At 47.8% G+C, this 20,849-nt stretch overlaps 1 protein-coding gene across 1 annotated transcript in view; it reads left to right on the top strand.

Moving 5' to 3' along the window:
- Nucleotides 1-20,849, top strand: part of tdp1 (tyrosyl-DNA phosphodiesterase 1) — a 92,690-nt gene that overhangs the window by 11,280 nt on the left and 60,561 nt on the right. Inside the window, exons 6-10 of the mRNA XM_080202101.1 lie at nucleotides 6,233-6,267; nucleotides 9,786-9,878; nucleotides 12,031-12,201; nucleotides 16,389-16,467; nucleotides 19,496-19,681. Of these exons, the coding sequence (XP_080058227.1) occupies nucleotides 6,233-6,267; nucleotides 9,786-9,878; nucleotides 12,031-12,201; nucleotides 16,389-16,467; nucleotides 19,496-19,681 (564 nt within the window). The remainder of the gene's footprint in view (nucleotides 1-6,232; nucleotides 6,268-9,785; nucleotides 9,879-12,030; nucleotides 12,202-16,388; nucleotides 16,468-19,495; nucleotides 19,682-20,849) is intronic.

The following is a 20,849-nucleotide window of genomic DNA, read 5'->3' as shown; positions in this document are numbered from 1 at the left end:
TTGTGGTAACGCTTTCACCAATCCAGAATTGATTACAATTGCATCTGTATGGACCCAGCTACCGTGGGAGGTGTGGACTATATCCCATTTGCTTTGTCCTATGGCACCATCTTCTGGAGCTGCTGCTATTACTGTCAGCCTGAGCCCCATTCATCTCTCCACTTTTTCACATCTGTCCATCTACCCCCATTGAGTGGAATTTTTTATTAGCCTTTATCTGAGACGTACCACCTGATGCCAGCAATGAAACCTTCTGTCACTTGGCTGTACGCTACTTGTATACTGCTGGAAAGAGAGATATATCATCGAAGATTTTCAGCCTGCACTCATCAGGACAAATGCAAGAATACCAAATTTCAAACACTGACAATATGAATGTCGCAAATGACGGATACCGCCATCTGGGTATGAATGGTGATCATTAGTATAAATTGTGGATCTTTGAAATTTGGCGTTCTTGCATTTGTCCTGTTGAGTGCCAGGTGGAAAAGATCTCTCTTTTCAGTAATGTCAAATACTTTCTGTCACTCTGCTTCCTCAGAATTATTTCCCATTCTTCCGATGTAGTCGCTGTGCCCTCTCTCCTCCCATATTCCAGTCATTGCTGTACAGAGAGAACAGAAATGATCCCAGAGCAGAAATCTCTGAGACTCCTCCCAGTGGTTCTAATGACACTGCAGAAAACAGTCCTTAACTCCTACCTATCGGAGCAGGAGGAGACCATTCATCCCCTCGAGCCTATTTCCCCCATTCGATAAGACCACTGTTCGTAGAATCATAAAATCCCTACGGTGTAGAACAAGGCCATTCAGCCCATCGAGTCTGCACCGACCACAATACCACCCCAGGTCCTATCCCACAACCCCACACATTTACCTCACTAATCCCTCTAGCCTACACTGGGATATTATGGGCAATTTAGCATAGCCAATCAACCTAACCTGCACATCGTTGGACCGTGGGAGGAAACCGGAGCACCCGAAGGAAACCCACGCAGACACGGGGAGAACATGCAGACTCCACACAGACAGTGACCCAAACTAGGAATCGAACCCGGGTCCCTTGCGCTGTGAAGCAGCAGTGCTAACCGCTGTGCTACCCATAGGTGACCTGTGATTGAATTCAACCTACATACCTTTATCTCGTGCCCCTTAATACCTTCGGATAACAAAAACCTGACAACCTCAGTTTTGAAATGAAGAATTGTTCTGGCATCAATTGTGTTGACAGAAGAACATTCTGAACCTCCACCATCCTTTGAGAAAAGAAATTATTTCCTGATTTCACTCCGGCAAAGGGCTGGCTCTAATTTTTAGTAAAAAGTCTGACAACACCAGGTTTTAGTCCAACCTACTTATTTGATAATATACTCGCAAGCTTTCGAGGGGTTACCCTCTTCGTCAGGTGAATGGAGAGTTCTGGCCTCAGACAGAGCATATAAAGCACAGACAGTTTAGAGATTACTGATTAAAATGCGAATCCCCACACCCAACCTGCTGTTCAAGACCTGAAGTGGCTGATAATGTGAGTGGTAGGAGCACTGATCACAGTTTAAAGAGATGTGTATTGTCTCCAGACAGTACAGTAAGTGAGGTTTTGCAAACCCAGGCAAGTCACGGGGGTTACAGATAGTGCGACATGAACCCAAGATCCCTGTTGAGACCGTCCTCATGTGTGCGGAACTTGGCTATCAGTCTCTGCTCAGCGACTCTGCGCTGTCGTGTGTTGTGAAGGCCGCCTTGGAGAATGCTTACCCGAAGGTCAGAGGCTGAATGCCCGTGACCACTGAAGTGTTCGCCAACAGGAAGGGAACAGTCTTGCCTGGTGACTGTCGAGCGATGTTCATTCATCCGTTGTCGTAGATGAAGACGAACATCTCGCCAGGGCCATCCCCACACCCCCACTTCTTGCTTTCAGACAACCACACAACCTCAAACAGACCATTGTTCGCAGCAAACTACCCAGCCTTCAGGAGAACAGTGACCACAATACCACACAACCCTGTCACAGCAACCTCTGCAAGACATGCCGGATCATCGACATGGATACCATCATCACACGTGAGAATACCATCCACCAGGTACATGGTAAATACTCTTGCAACTCGGCCAACATTGTCTACCTGATACGTTGCAAGAAAGGATGTCCCGAAGCATGGTACATTGGGGAGACCATGCAGACGCTACGACAACGGATGAATGAACATCGCTCGACAGTCACCAGGCAAGACTGTTCCCTTCCTGTTGGCGAACACTTCAGTGGTCACGGGCATTCAGCCTCTGACCTTCGGGTAAGCATTCTCCAAGGCGGCCTTCACAACACACGACAGCGCAGAGTCGCTGAGCAGAGACTGATAGCCAAGTTCCGCACACATGAGGACGGTCTCAACAGGGATCTTGGGTTCATGTCGCACTATCTGTAACCCCCGTGACTTGCCTGGGTTTGCAAAACCTCACTTACTGTACTGTCTGGAGACAATACACATCTCTTTAAACTGTGATCAGTGCTCCTACCACTCACATTATCAGCCACTTCAGGTCTTGAACAGCAGGTTGGGTGTGGGGATTCGCATTTTAATCAGTAATCTCTAAACTGTCTGTGCTTTATATGCTCTGTCTGAGGCCAGAACTCTCCATTCACCTGACGAAGAGGGTAACCCCTCGAAAGCTTGCGAGTATATTATCAAATAAATAGGTTGGACTAAAACCTGGTGTTGTCAGACTTTTTACTGTGTTTACGCCAGTCCAACGCCGGCATACCCACATCATGTCTAATTTTTAGACCATGCTCCCTGAATCCAGACACTGTAGTCAGCAGAAACACTTTCTCCCAATCTATCCGCATCTGTTCTGCTCTCTGCCCAGCCTTTAGACCGATTTTTTTACCCTCCTCCCAATTTAATATTCCTGATTATTTCCATAGGAGGGGTCATAGAACATAAGAAATAGGAGCAGGAGTAGGCCATCTAGCCATTCGAGCCTGCCCCGCCATTCAATAAGATCATGGCTGATCTGAAGTGGATCAGTTCCACTTTCTCCCCATAACCCTTAATTCCCTTATCGATCAGAAATCTAAAATTGAATTCACATTGTACCATCTGTCATGGTAGGATTCAAACCTGGGTCCCGAGAACATTAGCTGAGTTTCTGGATTGATAAACCAGTGATAATACCACCAGGCTATCGATTCCCTCAATGAATGAATGTAGCCATAGACTACATTCTGCAGCTCTGTTAGATCATGGATGATTTATACCTGAGCTCCATCCTTTGATCCACCTTCCTTAGTATCACGCATAACGTACATCTATTCTTCTCACACTCTTTATGTGACTTAAGCTGCTTTTCTTCTACTCTTGACAAAGAAAGCAGTTCTCCGCATCAATCCTATCAGGTCCCTTTTATAATCTTGTGCACCTTGTTCAGATCACACCTCAACCTTCTAAACTCAAGGGAACACAAATTACTTTAATGAAACCTGTCTATTAAGTCCGAGTTTAATTCTTGTGAAGCTGCACTATAGAGTCCCTGCAGCTGATTCCAAAACTGACTGCAGGTGGGATCGGAGTCAGGTTCTGTAAAACTGAAAAATCACTTTCCTTCAGAATCCTAGAATCTCCACATTGCAAATGGAGGCCATTCGGCCCATCAAGCCTACACCGACAACAATCCCACCCAGGACCTATTCCCGTGACCCCACACGTTTACCCTAGCTAATTCCCTCTGACACTGAGGGTCAATTTAGCATGGCCAATCCACCTAACCTGCACATTTTTGGACTGAGCGGAGGAAACCCACACAGACACGGGGAGAATGTGCAAACTCCACACAGACAGTGACCCACGAGGCCGGAATTGAACCCAGGTCCCCGGCGCTGGGAGGCAGCAGTGCTAACCACTGTGTCACCATTTTCTTCTGTGCACCAACCCTTGAGATAAAGACCAACATTCCATCAACAGTTTTATTTAGAAGATTCACTCGACTGATACCTGGGCTGTGAGTGGGGGGTGGGGGAGGTGCGCCTTATCTTATGCAGAAAGGTTGGACAGGTTGGGTCTACATCCACTGGAGATTTGAAGAATGAAGAATCTTATTGAAACGTAAGCGCCTGAGGGGGTTTGATGAGGTGGATGCTGAGAGGCTGTCTCCCCTTGTGGGAGAGAATGAAGGAGGACAATTTAAAAATAAAGGATCTCCTATTTAAGAGAACAGTTTTTTCTGAGGGTGTTGAATCTTTGGAACTCTCTTCCCCAGAGAGCAGTGGAGGCAGGGTCATTGAATATTCAGATGTAGACAGGTTGTTGACCAACAAGAGGGTCAAAGGTTATGAGGGGTGGGGCAGGATGCAGATCTGAGGCCACAATCATATCAGCCATGATCCTGTGGAACGAAGGGCTGAATGGCCTACTCCTGTTTCTAATTTGTCTGTTGATTATAGTTTGTTCTTTGTACAATATTAGTGATTTTTATACACGAAGACTTTAATCACTTTGCTTTTCCATAGCCCCTAGTCTTTCTCTGCAAACAAAATATCCCAATTTGCCTTTGGTTGGACCTTCCGCTTACTCCAGTTTTATGTGCTTGCTTCATTCTCCTCTCTTTGCAATTTTACCCTCTCCACAACCTTCCTGTCCCTCCTAAAGGCTGTGCCTCAGACTTGAATGTACAACTCTCCAACTCTTTCTCAAGTTAACATGGTGATAACCAAGTCCAACAAACCAAGGACATCATTTGTCAGATTCCACCAATCAGAATACACTTCCCTTTCTCCCCGCTCTCCATCTTTTGCCTCCCGCCTGTTTGATGACCCCCTTTTTTATTCACTCCTGGGATGTGGGTGTCGCTGGCTAGGCCCAGCATTTATTACCCATCCCTAATCGCCCTCAATAAAGAGGTGCTGAGCTGCTGCAGTCCCCCCGAGTGTAGGTATACCCACCGAGCTGTTAGGAAGGTACTTCCCAGATTTTGACCCAGTGACAGTGAAGAAATGGAGATGTATTTCCAGGTCAGGAAGGTGTGTGGCTTGGAGGAGAACTTGCAGTTGATGATGTTTCCGTGTATCTGCTGCCCTTGTCCTTCTCGGTGGTGGAGGTTGCGGGTTTGGAAGGTGCTGTTGGACAAGGCTCGAAATTACTGGGTGGCACAGTGGTTAACTCCGCTGTCTCACAGCTCCAAGGACCGGGGTTCGATTCCCAACTTTGGGTCACTGTCTGTGCGGAGTCTGCACGTTCTCCCCGTGTCTGCGTGGGTTTCCTCCGGGTGCTCCAGTTTCCTCCTGCAGTCCAAAGATGTGTGGGTTAGGTGCATTGGTCCTTGGTGATAAATTGCCCCTTTGTGTCCCAGGACACGTAGCTTAGAGGGATTAGCGGATTAAATATGTGGGGTAGGGCCGGGTGGGATTGTGGTCGGTACAGATTTGAAGGGCCGAATGGCCTTCTGCACTGTAGGGATTCTATGAACATCTTTCTATGAACTTGGTGGATTGCTACAGTGCATCTTGTAGATAGTACACACGTAGATAGCATGTACTGCTGCCACTGTGCGCTAGTGGTGGAAGGAGTGTCACAAACTTCTTCATAAATCTAAGCTCTTTCTGGCACCCTCCAGCAAGGAGGTTTATCAAATACTTTCTGAAAGTCCCTTCGAATTACTCCTATCCATCAGCATCGGCTTCCTTTCCGAATATCTTTATACCTCCACCAGAGGGCACTGATAGCTGTCACTCACTAGCTGTCAGGTTTACAGTGATGACGTTAATAACGTGGATTTCCTCAACCAATGCTTTCTCATTTTAAGAGTTAGTGTCACGAGTAGGCTTACATTCACACTGCAATGAAGTTACTGTGAAAATCCCCTAGCCGCCACACTCCGGCCCCTGCTCGGGTAGACCGAGGGTCAGTTTAGCACGGCCGGTGCACCTCACCAGCACGCCTTTCACGCTGGGAGGAAACCGGAGCACCCGGAGGAAACCCACGCAGACACGGGGAGAATGTGCAGACTCCACACAGACAGTGACCCGAGCCGGGAATCGAACCTGGGACCCTGAGGCAGCAGTGCTAACCACTGCGCCACCCAAACAGGTGTGGTGGACGAATGATCCCAGGACAGGAACTGTAAAAGCTCGGTAAAGTTCCCGTTGAGAAGTTGTGTGTCTTTAAGATAAGAGCACTCGTGAACTTTGTTCATCAGTGATTGATAAATATGCGAAGGAGATTAATTTTTATTGTTCACAGGCCAAGTTGGAGATTGCTTACGGAACACATCACACGTGAGTAATGGTCTTTGTTTATATATAATACAAACCGGCAGTGGGGTAATAGCGACGCGCTGTAACTTATCAATGTTGTGAGTGTGGGATCGGACAGGAGGCTCGCTGTCCATTCTAAAGGACATAACAGAGGAAGGACGAGTAGACCATCTGGCCCTTTGAGTCTCCTCTACCACTCCAGAAGGTCACCAATAACCAACAACCTCAATTATAATTCCTCCACCTTTCCCGCTGATATCCTTCGTGTCCGAGAATTTATTGATCTCTCTTTGGAATATACCCAATGACTGAGAGTTCCACATCATAGGACCACAGAATACCCACGGTGCAGAAGGAGGCCATTCAGCTCATCCAGTCTGTACCAACCCTCCGGCAGTGTATCTTACGCAGGCCCATCCACCCTACCCTATCTCCATAATCCCACACATTTACCCTGCCAATCCCCCTAACCTACACACCTCGGGATGTTATGGGGCAATTTAGCATGGCCAATCCACTTAACCTGCACATCTTTGGAGTGTGGGAGGAAACCGGAGCACCCGGAGGAAACCCACGCAGACGTGGGGAGAATGTGCAAACTCCACACAGACAGTGACCCGAGGCTGAAATTGAACCCGGGTCCCTGGCGCTATGAGGCAGCAGTGCTAACCCACTGTGCTGTGCCAATGCTCCAGGGTAAATAATTCCAAAGATTCACAACCCTGTGAGTGAAGAAATTGCTTCTCTTACTCTGCGGGGACAGTGGAGGGGGTGAGTGGGGTGGGGGGAAGGGGGAGGTGGTCTACCCTGTCAAGCCCCCTCGTTTTTCTATACTCCAGGGACTAGAGGCCGGTTTGTATCTCACCACCTGCAACAAGGTGGGAAATCCGAATGAAATAGTGAAAACCTGGAGACTGGAGAGGCCAGATCCCTGCAGTTGTAGATCATAGAACCCTACAGTGTAGAAAGAGGCCTTTCGGCCCATCGAGTCTGCACCGAACACAACCCCACCCAGGCCCTACCCCCATATCCCCACATATCATACCCACTGATCCCTCTAATCTACGCATCCCTGGACACTAAGGGGCAATTTCTTAGCACGGCCAATCAACCTAACCCGCACATCTTTGGACTGTGGGAGGAAACCGGAGCACCCCCAGAGGAAACCCACGCAGACACGGGGAGAATGTGCAAACTCCACACAGACAGTGGCCCGAGCCGGGAATCGAACCCGGGTCCCTGGCGCTGTGCGGCAGGAATGCTAACCACCGTGCCGCCCAGATCTGCTAATGATTCGACCATAGAGGATTGGAGATGCTGTGCGAAGGTTCCAGATGCAGGTAATTATTTTGCTGTCTGACACATCAGTCCGTTGAGTAGTTAATGACCTGGTTGAACCAAGAGAATGTGTCCTGTCACGTGGGAACGTCAGCAAGAGAAAATGGTGCTTGTTTCAGATTCAGAGTAGTCCTTTTCTAACTTGACGAGGAACCTTCAGAACACGGAGATCAAATTGCTTCATCTGAACTGAGAAATTCCCTAAAGCAATGAGCCAGCTCCCAGAGCTTTCAGTTGCTGCCGTCTGTATATCTGCTGTTCACATCGCTCCTGTTAGTGTCTCACCAGCACCATATTTGGGCCCGGTCTTGGGAGGAGCAACAGTCACCGTCAGGTAGCCAAGCTGCGCTTATTTTTTTTTTACATTAATGAACTGCCTGTCTTCAGAAATACAGAGGGGAGCTTCAGAGTCCTCCTTCCTGGTGCAGGGTCAAAGAACAAAGAAAATTACAGCACGGAAACAGGCCCTTCGGCCCTCCAAGCCTGCACCGACCATATTGCTGCCCAACTGAACTAAAACCCCCTACCCTTCCAGGGATCATATCCCTCTCTTCCCATCCTATTCATGTACTTGTCAAGATGCCCCTTAAAAGTCACTATCATATCAGCTTCCACTGCCTCCCCCGGCAGTGAGTTTCATGCACGCACCACCCTCTGTGCAAAAAAAAAGCCTCGAACATCTCCTTTAAACCTTGCCCCTCACACCTTAAACCTGTGCCCCCTAGTAATTGACTCGTCCACCCTGGGGAAAAAGCTTCTGATTATCCACTCTGTTGATGCCTCACATAATCCTGTAGACATCTATCAGGTCACCCCTCAATCTCCATCGTTCCAGTGAGAACAAACCAAGTTTCTCCAACCTCTCCCCATAGCTAATGCCCTCCATACCAGGCAACATCCTGATAAATCTTTTCTGTACCCTCTCCAAATCCTCCACATCCTTCTGGCAGTGTGGCGACCAGAATTGAACCCTATATTCCAAGTGCAGCCTAACTAAGGTTCTATAAAGCTGCAATGTGATTTGCTAATGTTTAAACTTGATGCCCTGGGGGGAAATGTCTTTAGGGGAAACCAAGTCATTGCCCCACCACCATCGCCTCATATAAACCACCATATTTTAATAAGCCTTTATTGACTGACACAGTGAATAGTTTTGGGATATTTAACTAGCTTTTCACTGAGTGTTAGTGAGGTAACTGGGTAGGGTGGCAGGTTGGATGGTGCAGTTGGATAATGGGGGGAGGAGTCCAGGGGTCAGAAGGAAGCCAGAAGCTCGGGGTGATCAGTGGAGGTGGGGGTTCAGTTGTCTAGTTACCCAGGAGTTCCAGTTGGCTTTCCTCCACCTGAAATTTCCTGGGTAACTATCCAGGTGGTGATTGGACCAAAATGCTCCCAAGTCTCTGACTCTGCCTCAGAGTTGCATCTTTTTCGCGGGGTTTTGGAGATTTCAGTGACCCAGGCGATTCCCGTGAAGTTCTTGCATTGTCCCTGATATGCAGCCAATAGGAATTGTCCAGCCTCGAACCATCCAGGAACCAGAAGATCTGAGCCATTGAATTTACAACACAGGAACAGACCATTCGGCCCATTTCGGGCAATGCTGGTGTTTTGCTTCACTCAATTCTCCCTCTGGCCCCCTTCATCAATCAACATTTATAATATTATTGATTCCTATTGTATTCAGGAGATGGTTGGATATGGTACATGGGGCAAAAGGGATCAAAGGTTATGGGGAGAAAGCAGGATTAGGCTTTAAGTTGGATGATCAGCCATGATTGTGATGAATGGCAGAGCAGGCTTGAAGGGCCAAATGGCCTCACCTGTTCCTATCTTCTATGTTCCTGTGTAATCTCTTCTATTCCGTTCTCCCTTGTGTCCGAACTTCTCCTTTATCGTGTCTGTGCTGTTCGTCCAAACTACTCTTTGATAGTGAGTTCCAGATTCTACCCACTCACTGTTTTCTCTCAAATTCTTTACCGGATTTACCGATCACAATCTCATACTTGGGGGTCACTCCATTTTCAGTTCTGCCAAACGTGAGAACAGTTCTGCATCTGTCCCACTCAAAGCTCTTTCTAATTTTAAAACATCTCACTGAGTTGCCCCCTCAGTGTGTAAGCTCTCGCTGCTAACCAAACCCAATAAACACCTTCACCATGTCTCAGCCCAATAGTTTCTCTCTCTCTCTCTGTCTTTTCCAGGAAGATGATGCTGCTTTTGTACGAGGAAGGTTTCCGAGTTGTGATCCACACGTCCAACTTGATCCACGATGACTGGCACCAGAAGACACAAGGGTAAGACTGGCCCTGCCATTCCACTCAAAGACTTTAAGGGGAGGCGGTGTTATCGCTCGACTATTAATTCAGAAACTCAGCTAATGTCCTGGGGACCCGGGTTCGAATCTCACCCCAGCAGATAGTGGAATTTGGATTCAATAAAAAAAAGATATCTGGAATTAAGATGACTGAAATCGATGTCAATTGTGGGAAAAATCCATCTGGTTCACTAATGTCCTTTAGGGAAGGAAATCTGCCGTCCTTACCTGGTCTGGCCCACATGTGACTCCAGAGCCACAGCGATGTGGTTGACTCCCAACTGCCCTCAGGAATGCCGAGCAAACCACTCGGTTCAAAGGCGACTAGGGTTGGGTAATAAATACTGACCAATCAGTGACGCCCATGTCCCACGAATGAATAAAAAGACTTCAGCTGGCACCACATCATAACAAGACCACAAACAAGCGGGTCCACGGAGGAGAACCTCAGCAATTAGTTTGTTGAAGCTGATCTGTTAGTACCTGACTTGGTGCATTGTAGTCCAGCCGCAGTGTCCATGTGGACAGCACGCTCACCCCGGGGTCCGGAGGTTATTAGATCGAGTCCCAATCCTGAGACTTGAACCTGTAATCCAGTGGCAGCCTCTAGTGCTGAGGGTGCCAAGCTCATTTACATTCTCCTCATATTTGTGAGACTTTCCTCTGGGTGCTCCGGTTTCCTCCTACACTCCAAAGATGTGTGGGTTGGGTGGATTGGCCATGTTAAATTGACCCTTGGTGTCAGGGGATTGGCAGGGTAAATATGTGGGATTACGGGAATTGGGCCTGGATGAGATTGTGGTTGGTGCAGACTCGATGGGCTGAATGGCCTCCTTCTGCATTGTAGGCATTCTGAATGTGCCAACCATTACCACCCACAAGTGCCATGCCCGTAAAGAGGGCATTGGTAACCATGGACTTCCGTTAGATTGGCCCATGATTATACTTGGCAAAGTGGTCTGCCGGAAACTCTCCCCCTCCACCACTTGCCATCAGGTGTACAGGACGGATGTCCAGACTGATAGTCGACTTGTTTGACTGCATTGTGAACACCCCTTTCAGATCCTGAACTGGGACCTGAACTTGGAGCTTCTGGTTAGGTGTGCCAACCTTGGGAGGGCAGCACGGTGGCGCACTGGTTAGCACTGCTGCCTCACGGTGCTAGGCACCCGAGTTCGATTCTGGCCTCGGGTGACTGTCTGTGTGCAGTTTGCACATTCTCCCCATGTCTGCGTGGGTTTCCTCCGGGTGCTCCGGTTTCCTCCCACAGTCTGAAAGATGTACAGGTTAGATTGATTTGAGCCCGGGTCTCTGGTGCTGTGAGGCAGCAGCTTGAGGTGTGTAAAATTCTGAGGGGTACGGCCAGGGTGAGCAGGGAGCAGCTGTTCCCCTTGGTTGAGGGGCCAATCAGAAGGGGTCTGAGTTTGAGGGTGAGGGGCAGGAGGTTCAGGAGGGATTTGAGAAAATATTTCTTCACTCGGAGGGTGGTGGGAACCTGGAATGCGCGGCCCGCGGGGGTAATGAGAGCCGGAGACCTTACAACCTTTAAGATGTGTTTTGGATGAGCGCTTGAAACATCAGAACACCCAAGGATATGGGCCAGGTGTTGGGGAATGGGATTCGTGCGACATTACTGGTAGTTAATGTTGGTGTAGACTCGATGGGCCGAAGAGCCATTTTGGTGCTGCACGGCTCTAAGACTCAATGAGAGCTCAAAGTGCTAACACGTATTTTGTAGTATTGTCACGGCGGCGGCCAATTTGTGCACAGCAAGCTCCCACGTGGAGCCACGTGGCAACCATCGCATCTTCTCTTTACTGCTGGTTGCTTCTCGAGGGACGAACGTGGGCCCAGGACACAAGGGGAGAACTCCCCTGTTCTTCCTCCAAAATAATCACCGTGGGAAATCTCTCACAAAACTGGTTATGTAACAAAGTCTCCCCCCTAACTTTGGGGTGGGATGTCCCTCATGATCCTCTTGTGGTTTTGTGAGAGATTTCCCACGGTGATTATTTGGGAGGAAGAGCAGGGAAGTTCTCCCCTCGTGTCCTGGGCCCACGTTCGTCCCTCGAGAAGCAAATCTTTTATCTGTTTTAAGCTTTAAAGCCGTTTTCCTTCCTGCTCGTTGCCAGGATATGGATGAGCCCTCTGTATCCACGGTTGCCGGAAGGGAGTTCGGAAACAGCGGGTGAATCCGTGACGAACTTTAAATGTGACCTGATTGATTACCTGGCGTCCTACCGGTCAGCTGGACTTACTGAATGGATCGCTCACATAAAGCAGCATGATTTATCAGAAACCAGGTAATTTTCCCCTCTCGTTCCGGATGCTTCATCTCAGGATATCGAGGTCGAGTCCAGCTTTAACCTGAGGGCTGCAGGTTTCATAAAAGTAGATTATTTTAATTGATCTCAATCGTGCAATGATCTGACTACAAATTAACCCAGTCAAATCAGTTAAATGTTTTAAAGTTTATTTATTAGTGACACAAGTAGGCTTATGTTAATTCTGCAATGCGAAAATCCCCTAGTAGCCACACTCCAGCGCCTGTTCGGGTTACACTGAGGGAGAATTTAGCACGGCCAATGCACATTAACCAGCATGTCTTTCGGACTGTGGGAGGAAACCGGAGCACCCGGAGGAAGCCCACGCAGAAACAGGGAGGATGTGCAGACTCCGCACAGGCAGTGACCCAAGCGGGAATCGAACCCGGGTCCCTGGAGCTGTGAGGCAGCAGTGCTAACCCACAGCACCATTGTGCTAGTCCAGCCACCCTGGTTCAAGCATGATGTAACCACAGGGCAAGTTAGGTAGTAAAACTTTATCTCAAGACGTATATTTAGCGACACAAAATAGAGTCCCAGCTTCAAACGAATGAGGTTCCTGAAGAGGGAGGTTGTCCTGTTCCTTCATTGACTGCAATTTAGCCCTGGCAGCACCCACTGAGGGATTAGCTCACAGAGATGCCACTCAGAACCATCGCTGTTATCTTTGGGCGGCTCGGTGGCACAGTGGTTAGCACTGCTGCCTCACAGCGCCAGGGACCCGGGTTCAATTCCCAGCTTGGGTCACATTCTCCCTGTATCTGCCTGGGTTTCCTCCGGGTGCCCCGGTTTCCTCCCACAGTCCAAAGATGTGCGGGTTAGGTGGATTGGCCGTGCTAAATTTGCCCCTCAGTGTCAGGAGGGGATTAGCTAGGGTAAACGCGTAGGGTTACGGGGGTGGGGGGGGGGATTGTGGTCGGTACAGACTCAATGGGCCAAATGGCCACCTCCTGCACTGTAGGGATTCTATGATCCTATCCCCAAAATTATAAATACCTCATCTCGGACCATGTCTGTGTCATCTCATAATCGATTAATTTAAAAGTTGCTTTGCTTTAATCCGTGTTTGGCTGCCAATATACTCTCAAAAGGATAGTTGTTTTTCTCGCAGTCTCTTTCATTACCTGGCTTTACACAGTTGTCTCTTGTCCGTTTGGTCACGGTTTGTGCTGCGTTTAGGACAATATAGCTGCCTGATACTCATCCAAAGCAGAATCTTTCAAATTTATAAGCTCTTAAAATCAGCTTTAATATAACTACTTGACTCATAACTATTTCTTTAATTGAAACCTAATTGACAGGTACGATTTGCCCAGTCATCTGTTTCTGGCTGGTTCTCAGTTTATGTAATAACTCTTAATACAGGTGAGTGATTATAAAGTACAGAGTACAAATTGGCTTCTTAGAATCATAGAATCCCTGCAGTGCAGAAGGAGGCCATTTGGCCCATCGAGCCTGCACTGACAACAATCCTAGCCAGACGCTATCCCTGTAACCCCCACATATTTACCCAGCTAATCACCCTGACACTGAGAGACAATTTAGCACGGCCAGTAGTCCCTAACCAGCACGTCTGGGAGGAAACTGGAGCAGCCAGAGGAAACCCGTGCAGACACGGGGGGAACGTGCAGACTCCGCACAGACAGTGACCCAATGCTGGAATTGAACCCGGGGTCCCTGGCGCTGTGAGGCAGCAGTGCCAACCACTGTGTCATCCTGCAGCCCCTGATCTTAAATCAATGATAGTGCAAAATGGCATTTTGACCTCGTTAGCTTATTATTATGAATATAACATGAAATTCATCTAAAAATGGTTACAGTTCCCAGGCGTTGCTTACGGAGGGAGCAGAATGTGAAACCTGCCACCACAGGCACATGAGAGAGAAAAGAATAGGAGGTTCTGCAGATAGGATGAGATGAAGAGCAGTGGGAGGAGGCTGGCGTGGGGTAGAAATACCAGCATGGAACAGTTGGGCTGAATGGCCTGTTCCTGTGCTGTAGACGTGGTTCCCGTTGTTGGCTGTCTACATCCTCGGGAACCCCGGAGGCAGCAGCTTCCTGTGCTGGGACCTCCCGTCTCTTCGATCTGTGTTCCCTCCTGACACTGAGCGGATGGTTGGATGGTTGACACTTGGCAGGTGTCGCTGGGCACAGCCTGAGGCTCAGCGAGCGGGGGGCAGGGGGACGTTATCCCTCCCACCGCCAAAAGCAGCTTTTGTTGTGGGGGGGAGGAAAGTCTTGGCAGCTGCAGTGCGACTGTGGGAGGCTGGGAACCCGCTTGGAAAGTGAATGAATGGAGCAACTGTTAGTATGCGGAAATAAACCAGGCGCGTACACGGACAGGCACCCGTAAACGTGCAAACAGGCACACGCACTCCGACATGGAGACACACTGGCGATTGGGACAATTTGCTTGGGTTTGCATGATTTGGTTATTAATTGTATACGAGTTGTGTTTAATTATACGCAGCCGGGTACATTGACTGGTGTCCCGTTTCAGCAGATATAAAGTGATGTCTGAAGAGATTGTGGCGTTAGGAGATTTATTCTGTAACATTCTGCTCTGCAGAGAGGCAGAATATAGACCGAGGACCAGCCGATCCCGCGCTGATGGACGCAAACTGACATTAGAAAATTAGCAGCGATCGTTCCTGCTGTGGGACCTGGGACCACGAGAGGGCCGGGGGACCCCATCTCCCTCCCTCTGTGGGCCAACTGAACCGCAGAAAAAAGGGGGTGGGTTGTAAATCGCACGGTCGGGAGGTTCACGGCCCACGCTGGAGATCTGAGCTCGACGTCAGCTCCGAGGAAGTGTGGTTGTGCCGTCTCTCCGATAACGACTTGAACCGAGACCTGGTCTGTCCTGACGGGATGACAGCAAAGACTCGGAGGCACTGTTACCCCACCCTGCCCACCCCCCCCCCCCCCCCCCCCCGCCCCGTACCCCGGGCCAACATCTAAAACCCGCTCAGCAGCATCTTGTTTACTGTTGTGGGATCTTGCTGTGCACGAATGGGCTGCCGCGTTTGCCGGCGCAGCAGGGAGTGCATTTTCAGACCACCGAAAGGGATATTTATAATTTTTGTTTTTCAAAGTTTCAGCTGGCGGTTCCTTTTCACGGTTTTTTTTTTAAACGTCCCCGCAGTGACGGGGGACGGTGTTCCACAGAATGTTTGCTGTGTGTTTTATACACATGCAGCGAGATCACGCTGTCTGGGGTACGAGGAGAGGTCTGGGCTCAGCCCTTTAGGAGACGGGACGAGGTGAATGGGAGGAGGGTTTAGTATCCCCTTTAACAACATCATCATCTGTTCAGCTCTCTCTCTGGCTCTGTTAATGAGCGATGAATGTGTCTGTCTGAGATTCCCGTCAGCTAGCTTGACAAAAGGATTTTCGTAGTCTAGTAGCTGATGCTGCCTTGCACACCTCGATAAGGTATATCGGGCTTGGGGGGGGCGGAGCAGTGATCAAATCCACCAGGAGCGATCAGAGCTCCGAGCGCAAGTTACATCGATGAGGATCTGCTTTTAATAAGGTGAATATTACTGTTACATTAAGGTTAAGGATAAACAGGTGGAGGATATCCATTCATTAAGTGTATTGAGCACATATAAAGAGGGACTGCTGGGACACTGAGTTTGCAAATGGTGGGAAGACATTTGTAACGTTACGTTACTAAACTATCAAGAGAATAATTTGCAACTAGTTCTTGCTTAGCCATCTGGCTTGAGATCCAGTTATCAGTTTGTTGAGTGAATGGGGCTTGGTCAGTACACGTCGGGGCATAACTCCCTGACTGTCAGAGGTGCCATCTTCCGAATGAAGTTTGAAACCTTGGCCCATCTGTCCTGTTAGGTGGAGGTAAATGATCCCCTGGCCTGAACAGGTGACTTCCCCTCTTGGCCAACATTCGTCCCTGAACCAACAACATTAAAGCTGATGATTAGTCATGATCACATTGCTGTTTGTGGGACCTTGCTGTGCGTTTCCTTTAGTGTACAACAATCAACCACACATCAGGACGTTTTCTGTTTCCCCCCAGAGCTCTTGGGACACTCTGAGGAATGGGGAAGGCGCTATAAACATGCAAATCTTTTATCTGTCAATTTATGAGGTTAAGAGTGTTTCACGTTTAATCAATTTATTTAAACCATTCTCTTTGGCAGGGTTTATCTCATTGGCTCCACTCCCGGTCGTCACCAAGGGAACGAGAAGCAAAAATGGGGTCACCTAAAACTCAGAAGGGTATGTAAATGTGCCTTTCCTTCGTGCAAATGAGATGGAACTACCTTGAGTAGAAAATATCTTTGCAAATTAGTATAATGATGCGTACTAAAACCTTGAGCATCTGTGAAATCAATAGAATTAACGGTGGCAGATGTTTACCACGACATTTTAAACAAGTAATTACATTTCATAATTAATTACTACACTGTTGAATCTTGAATGATTATGAAATAGGCACAAGCACATCTGCCAAGTGCTACCACAGCACTCTTGAGTCAGTTCAAACCACTTTCCAGATAAGTGCCGTCTCAGTGTTTGAAAGCAGCAAGGGATGTTCTTTTGTTCTGTGGTTCAAAGGCCTGGAACTCCCTCTCTGTCAGAGCTTGGGAGTCCCCCTCTTGTCTCTCCATCTTCGGGTACCTTGCCCCAAGGGGCATTGGCAACCATGGACGCAATGTTAACTGCGCTCTGGACTAGCGGATCATCTTTGCCGGTGGTACATATACCCAGTTTGCAGGATCTTTAGAGCTATTCAGTCCATCACCAAAAGAACTGCAGAAGTTGAAGAAGGCAACCCACCATCCTCGCCTTGAGATAAAATTGTTCGGGTCCCAGACCAGACCTCAAATTACATTACAAATCCAGGCTGGATTTCCTCTTCCCTCCCCCCTCCCCCCAGCAAGTTTTTTATTTTGGCATAAATGTGAGGAAAGGACTCTTCCTTCCAGAAATGGTTCCACCGACAAAGTAGGAATTTTTTTACAGTAAAACAAACTTTATTTAATAACACCGTTTAAATATAACTTGAACAAATGAAGCAACTTAACTATTAATGGTTAAACAATATTTATAATGCAAATAAAATAACTTTAATTTCCAACTTACCACTTTTTCAGTTCCAAATAAGCAACTTTCCTCTTACAGATTTTAAAACCACTTTAAATACAGTCAGCAACCATAACTATACTTGCTATAATGTGTTAAGACCATCTTGAAGCTTTCAGAGAGAAAATGAGTTCCAGAAACCTGCAAAATTCTAACTTCAACCAGGCTTGAGCTGCAAAACTAAACTGCTTTCTGCAAAAGTTTTATTTTTCTTTCTGCTCTAGACCCAGAACTGCATGCAAACACACACTATCACATGACCTCGTCGATCACACTAATCCAAAATCCCAGGGAAACTTAAGTAAACAGAAGTCCACCCTACTTAACATAATCACTTGCGAGACTAAAATGATTAACTATTCTGCTCTCCTAGCATCTGAGTTGAGGCCGCAGCTGGAGTACTGTGTGCAGTTTTGGGCGCCGCACCTGCGCAAGGATATTTTGGCCCTGGAGGGAGTGCAGAGGAGGTTTACTAGGCTGATACCGGAGTTGAGGGGGTTGAGCTATGAGGAGAGGCTGAATAAACTAGGCTTGTACTCGTTAGAGTTTAGAAGAATGAGGGGAGATCTCATTGAGACGTATAAGATGATGAATGGGATGGATAGGATAGAGGTGGAAAGACTCTTCCCGCTCAAAAAAGACAGTAGGACTAGGGGGCACAGCCTCAAGATAAAGGGGAGGCGGTTCAGAACGGAGTTGAGGAGGAACTTCTTCACTCAAAGGGTGGTGAATCTCTGGAATTCTCTGCCCGTTGAAGTGGTGGAGGCTGCCTCGCTAAATATTTTTAAGAAGCGGGTTGATGGGTTTTTGATAAGAGAGGGGATTAAGGGTTATGGGGAGAGGGCGGGAAAGTGGAACTGAGCCACGACAGATCAGCCATGATCTTATTGAATGGCGGGGCAGGCTCGAAGGGCCAGATGGCCTACTCCTGCTCCTATTTCTTATGTTCTTATGTTCTTATTCCCTCCGGACATACTAGCTGCCCATAGCATAAAGCTGAATTTTTCCTCCCTCTCCAAACTCCAGTTGATCATATTGTCTTCCAGCAATCCTCAAGCTCCAAAATCAATCATAGTTTGACTTTTGGAGAATGATTAGGCAACTCTGAATGAGATTACTCGGCCTCTCCAGGTCGTTCCATCCAGAGTTTGAGCAAGGTTGGACTTCCCTGGTATACCACCTGCTTCTACTTACTGAAATACTAAAAGCACCTTTAACCCCAGTTTATCTAATTCCCTCTTTGAAAGTTACAATTGATGATCTGCATTCCAGATAACAAATCAGCAATTTTTTTTTTATCCTTCTCATCAACTGGACCTTTCATCAGTAACCTCAAATTTGAATCCTCTGGTGACAAACCCTTCTGTTATTTCTCCCTACCTATTTTTATTTGAAAAGGAAGAGTGTGCAGGATTACGGGAGAATGACACCAAGTGAGTTGTTTGTTTGGTGAACTGGTACAGAACAGACATGATGGGCCAAATGGCCTCTTTCTGCCCTGTAACAATTCTGGTTAATGGTCTTTGAGCACATCTATTAAATCCCCCCACCTCCTTGGCCTTCTGTACTGTCAGGCGAGTCTGTCAGAGAGCTGATGCAGATTCTTTGGGCCGAGTGGCCTCCTTCTGCACTGTAGAGGTTCTATGAGAGTGACCTCAGGCTCAGTGTACCTACAGTCCCTCCTCCCTGGTACTATCCTCGCAAATCTCCTTTCGCACCCTCTTCAAGGCCTTGGCACCCAGTGTGGTGGTGTCAGTGGATGGGCTCCAAGGAGCTGGAAGAGTCACCTTGGTGCAAACCCATCTTGCTGCCTTCTTGCGCATCTGGAATCAACAAGGAGTTAAGAGGAGTGATTAAATTAAGATTAGGAAGGACCTTGTTTAAGGTCCAAGGGTAACCAGTGGATTAGATAAAGTGAAACGGTTTCCACTAGTTGGGAGGTCGAGGACTCGGGGACACAGACTAAAAAGAATCAGGGTTTTCAGGAGTAAATGTAGGAAACACATCTACACACAAAATGGTGGCAGATGTTTGGGACAAATGGCAATTGATACTGGATGAGTTGTAAATTTGAATTCTGAGGTTGATGGATGAGTCACTAATACTTGAGGTGTTAATCCAGTTTCTCTCCCCCCCCCCCCCCCCCCCCCCCCCACAATAGGTCTTGAGTGACTCTGCCTCACCTGTGGCGAATCAGGAATCGTGGCCTCTCATTGGTCAATTTTCCAGCATTGGCTCCTTAGGAGCTGACGAAACAAAATGGCTGTGCTCGGAGTTTAAGGAGAGCTTGGCGGCACTAGGCAAAAATCAAAGGCTTCTGAGTAACCAGCAGGTTCCTCTTCATTTGGTGAGTACATTCGTGGAAAGGGGAAGCAATGGCCTCGTGGTGTTATCGCTAAACTATTAATCCAGAGACTCGGTTAATGTTCTGGGGACCCGGGTTCGAATCCCGCCACGGCAGATGGTGGAATTTGAATTCAGTAAAAAAAAACCTGGAATTAAGAATCTACCGATGACCATGGAACCATTATCAATTGTCGGATAAAACCCATCTGGTTCACTAATGTTGTTTAGGGAAGGAAATCTGCCGCCTTTACCTGGTCTGGCCTACATGTGACTCCAGAGCCACAGCAATGTGGTTGACTCTCGATGGCCCTCGGGCAACTAAGTACTGGCCAGCCAGAGAGGCTCGTGCCCCATGAATTAATAAAAAAAAGTCACAGAATCATATGATGCCAGGAGGCCATTACACCCATCGAATCAATGCTGGCTCTTTTCTCTAGGTTTTTATCCAATTCCCCTTTGTAAGTTACTAATAAATCAGCTTCCATGACCCCTTCAGGCCACATGTTCCAGACCATCCCAACTCGCTGCATAAGGAAATGCTTCCTCATGTCACCTCTGTCTCCATCATCAAATAAGTCTCTCTGCTTACCAACTTTTCTGCCAATGAAAACTGTTTCTCTTTCCTTTTTTTTCAGAAGCACTTGATTTGATTTATTATTGTCACGTGTATTAGTATACAGTGAAAAGTTTTATTTCTTGAGTACTATCCAGACAGAGCATACCGTTCATAGACACTCACCTGAAGAAGGGGCAATGCTCTGAAAGCTCGTGCTAGCAAATAAACCTGTTGGACTTTAACCTGGTGTTGTGAGATTTCTTACCATTCATAGAGAAGGAAAGGAGAGAGTGCAGAATGTAGTGATACGGTCATAGCTCGGGTGTAGAGAAAGATCAACTTAGTGCGAGGTGGGTCCATTCAAAAGGCAGCAGGGAAGAAGCTGTTCTTGGGTCGGTTGTTACGTGACCTCAGACTTTTGTATCTTTTTCCCGACAGGAGAAGATGGTTGAGAATGTCCAGGGTGCGTTTTTCAGCATCTCTGTCCAAACTCTCCTTCACTACTCCAAAGAGAGCAATCCCAAATTTCGCCCCCCCCCGCTTCCCCAACTACACACACACACCCACACACACACACACACACACCCACACCCACACACACACGCGCACACAC

Source organism: Carcharhinus amblyrhynchos, chromosome 14 (genome assembly GCF_965287045.1).
Source record: "Carcharhinus amblyrhynchos chromosome 14, sCarAmb.v2.hapA, whole genome shotgun sequence".
In the NCBI taxonomy this organism is placed as follows: domain Eukaryota; kingdom Metazoa; phylum Chordata; class Chondrichthyes; order Carcharhiniformes; family Carcharhinidae; genus Carcharhinus; species Carcharhinus amblyrhynchos.
Note: the sequence above shows the minus strand (reverse complement) of the source record. Positions and strands in the feature narration are given on the sequence as shown.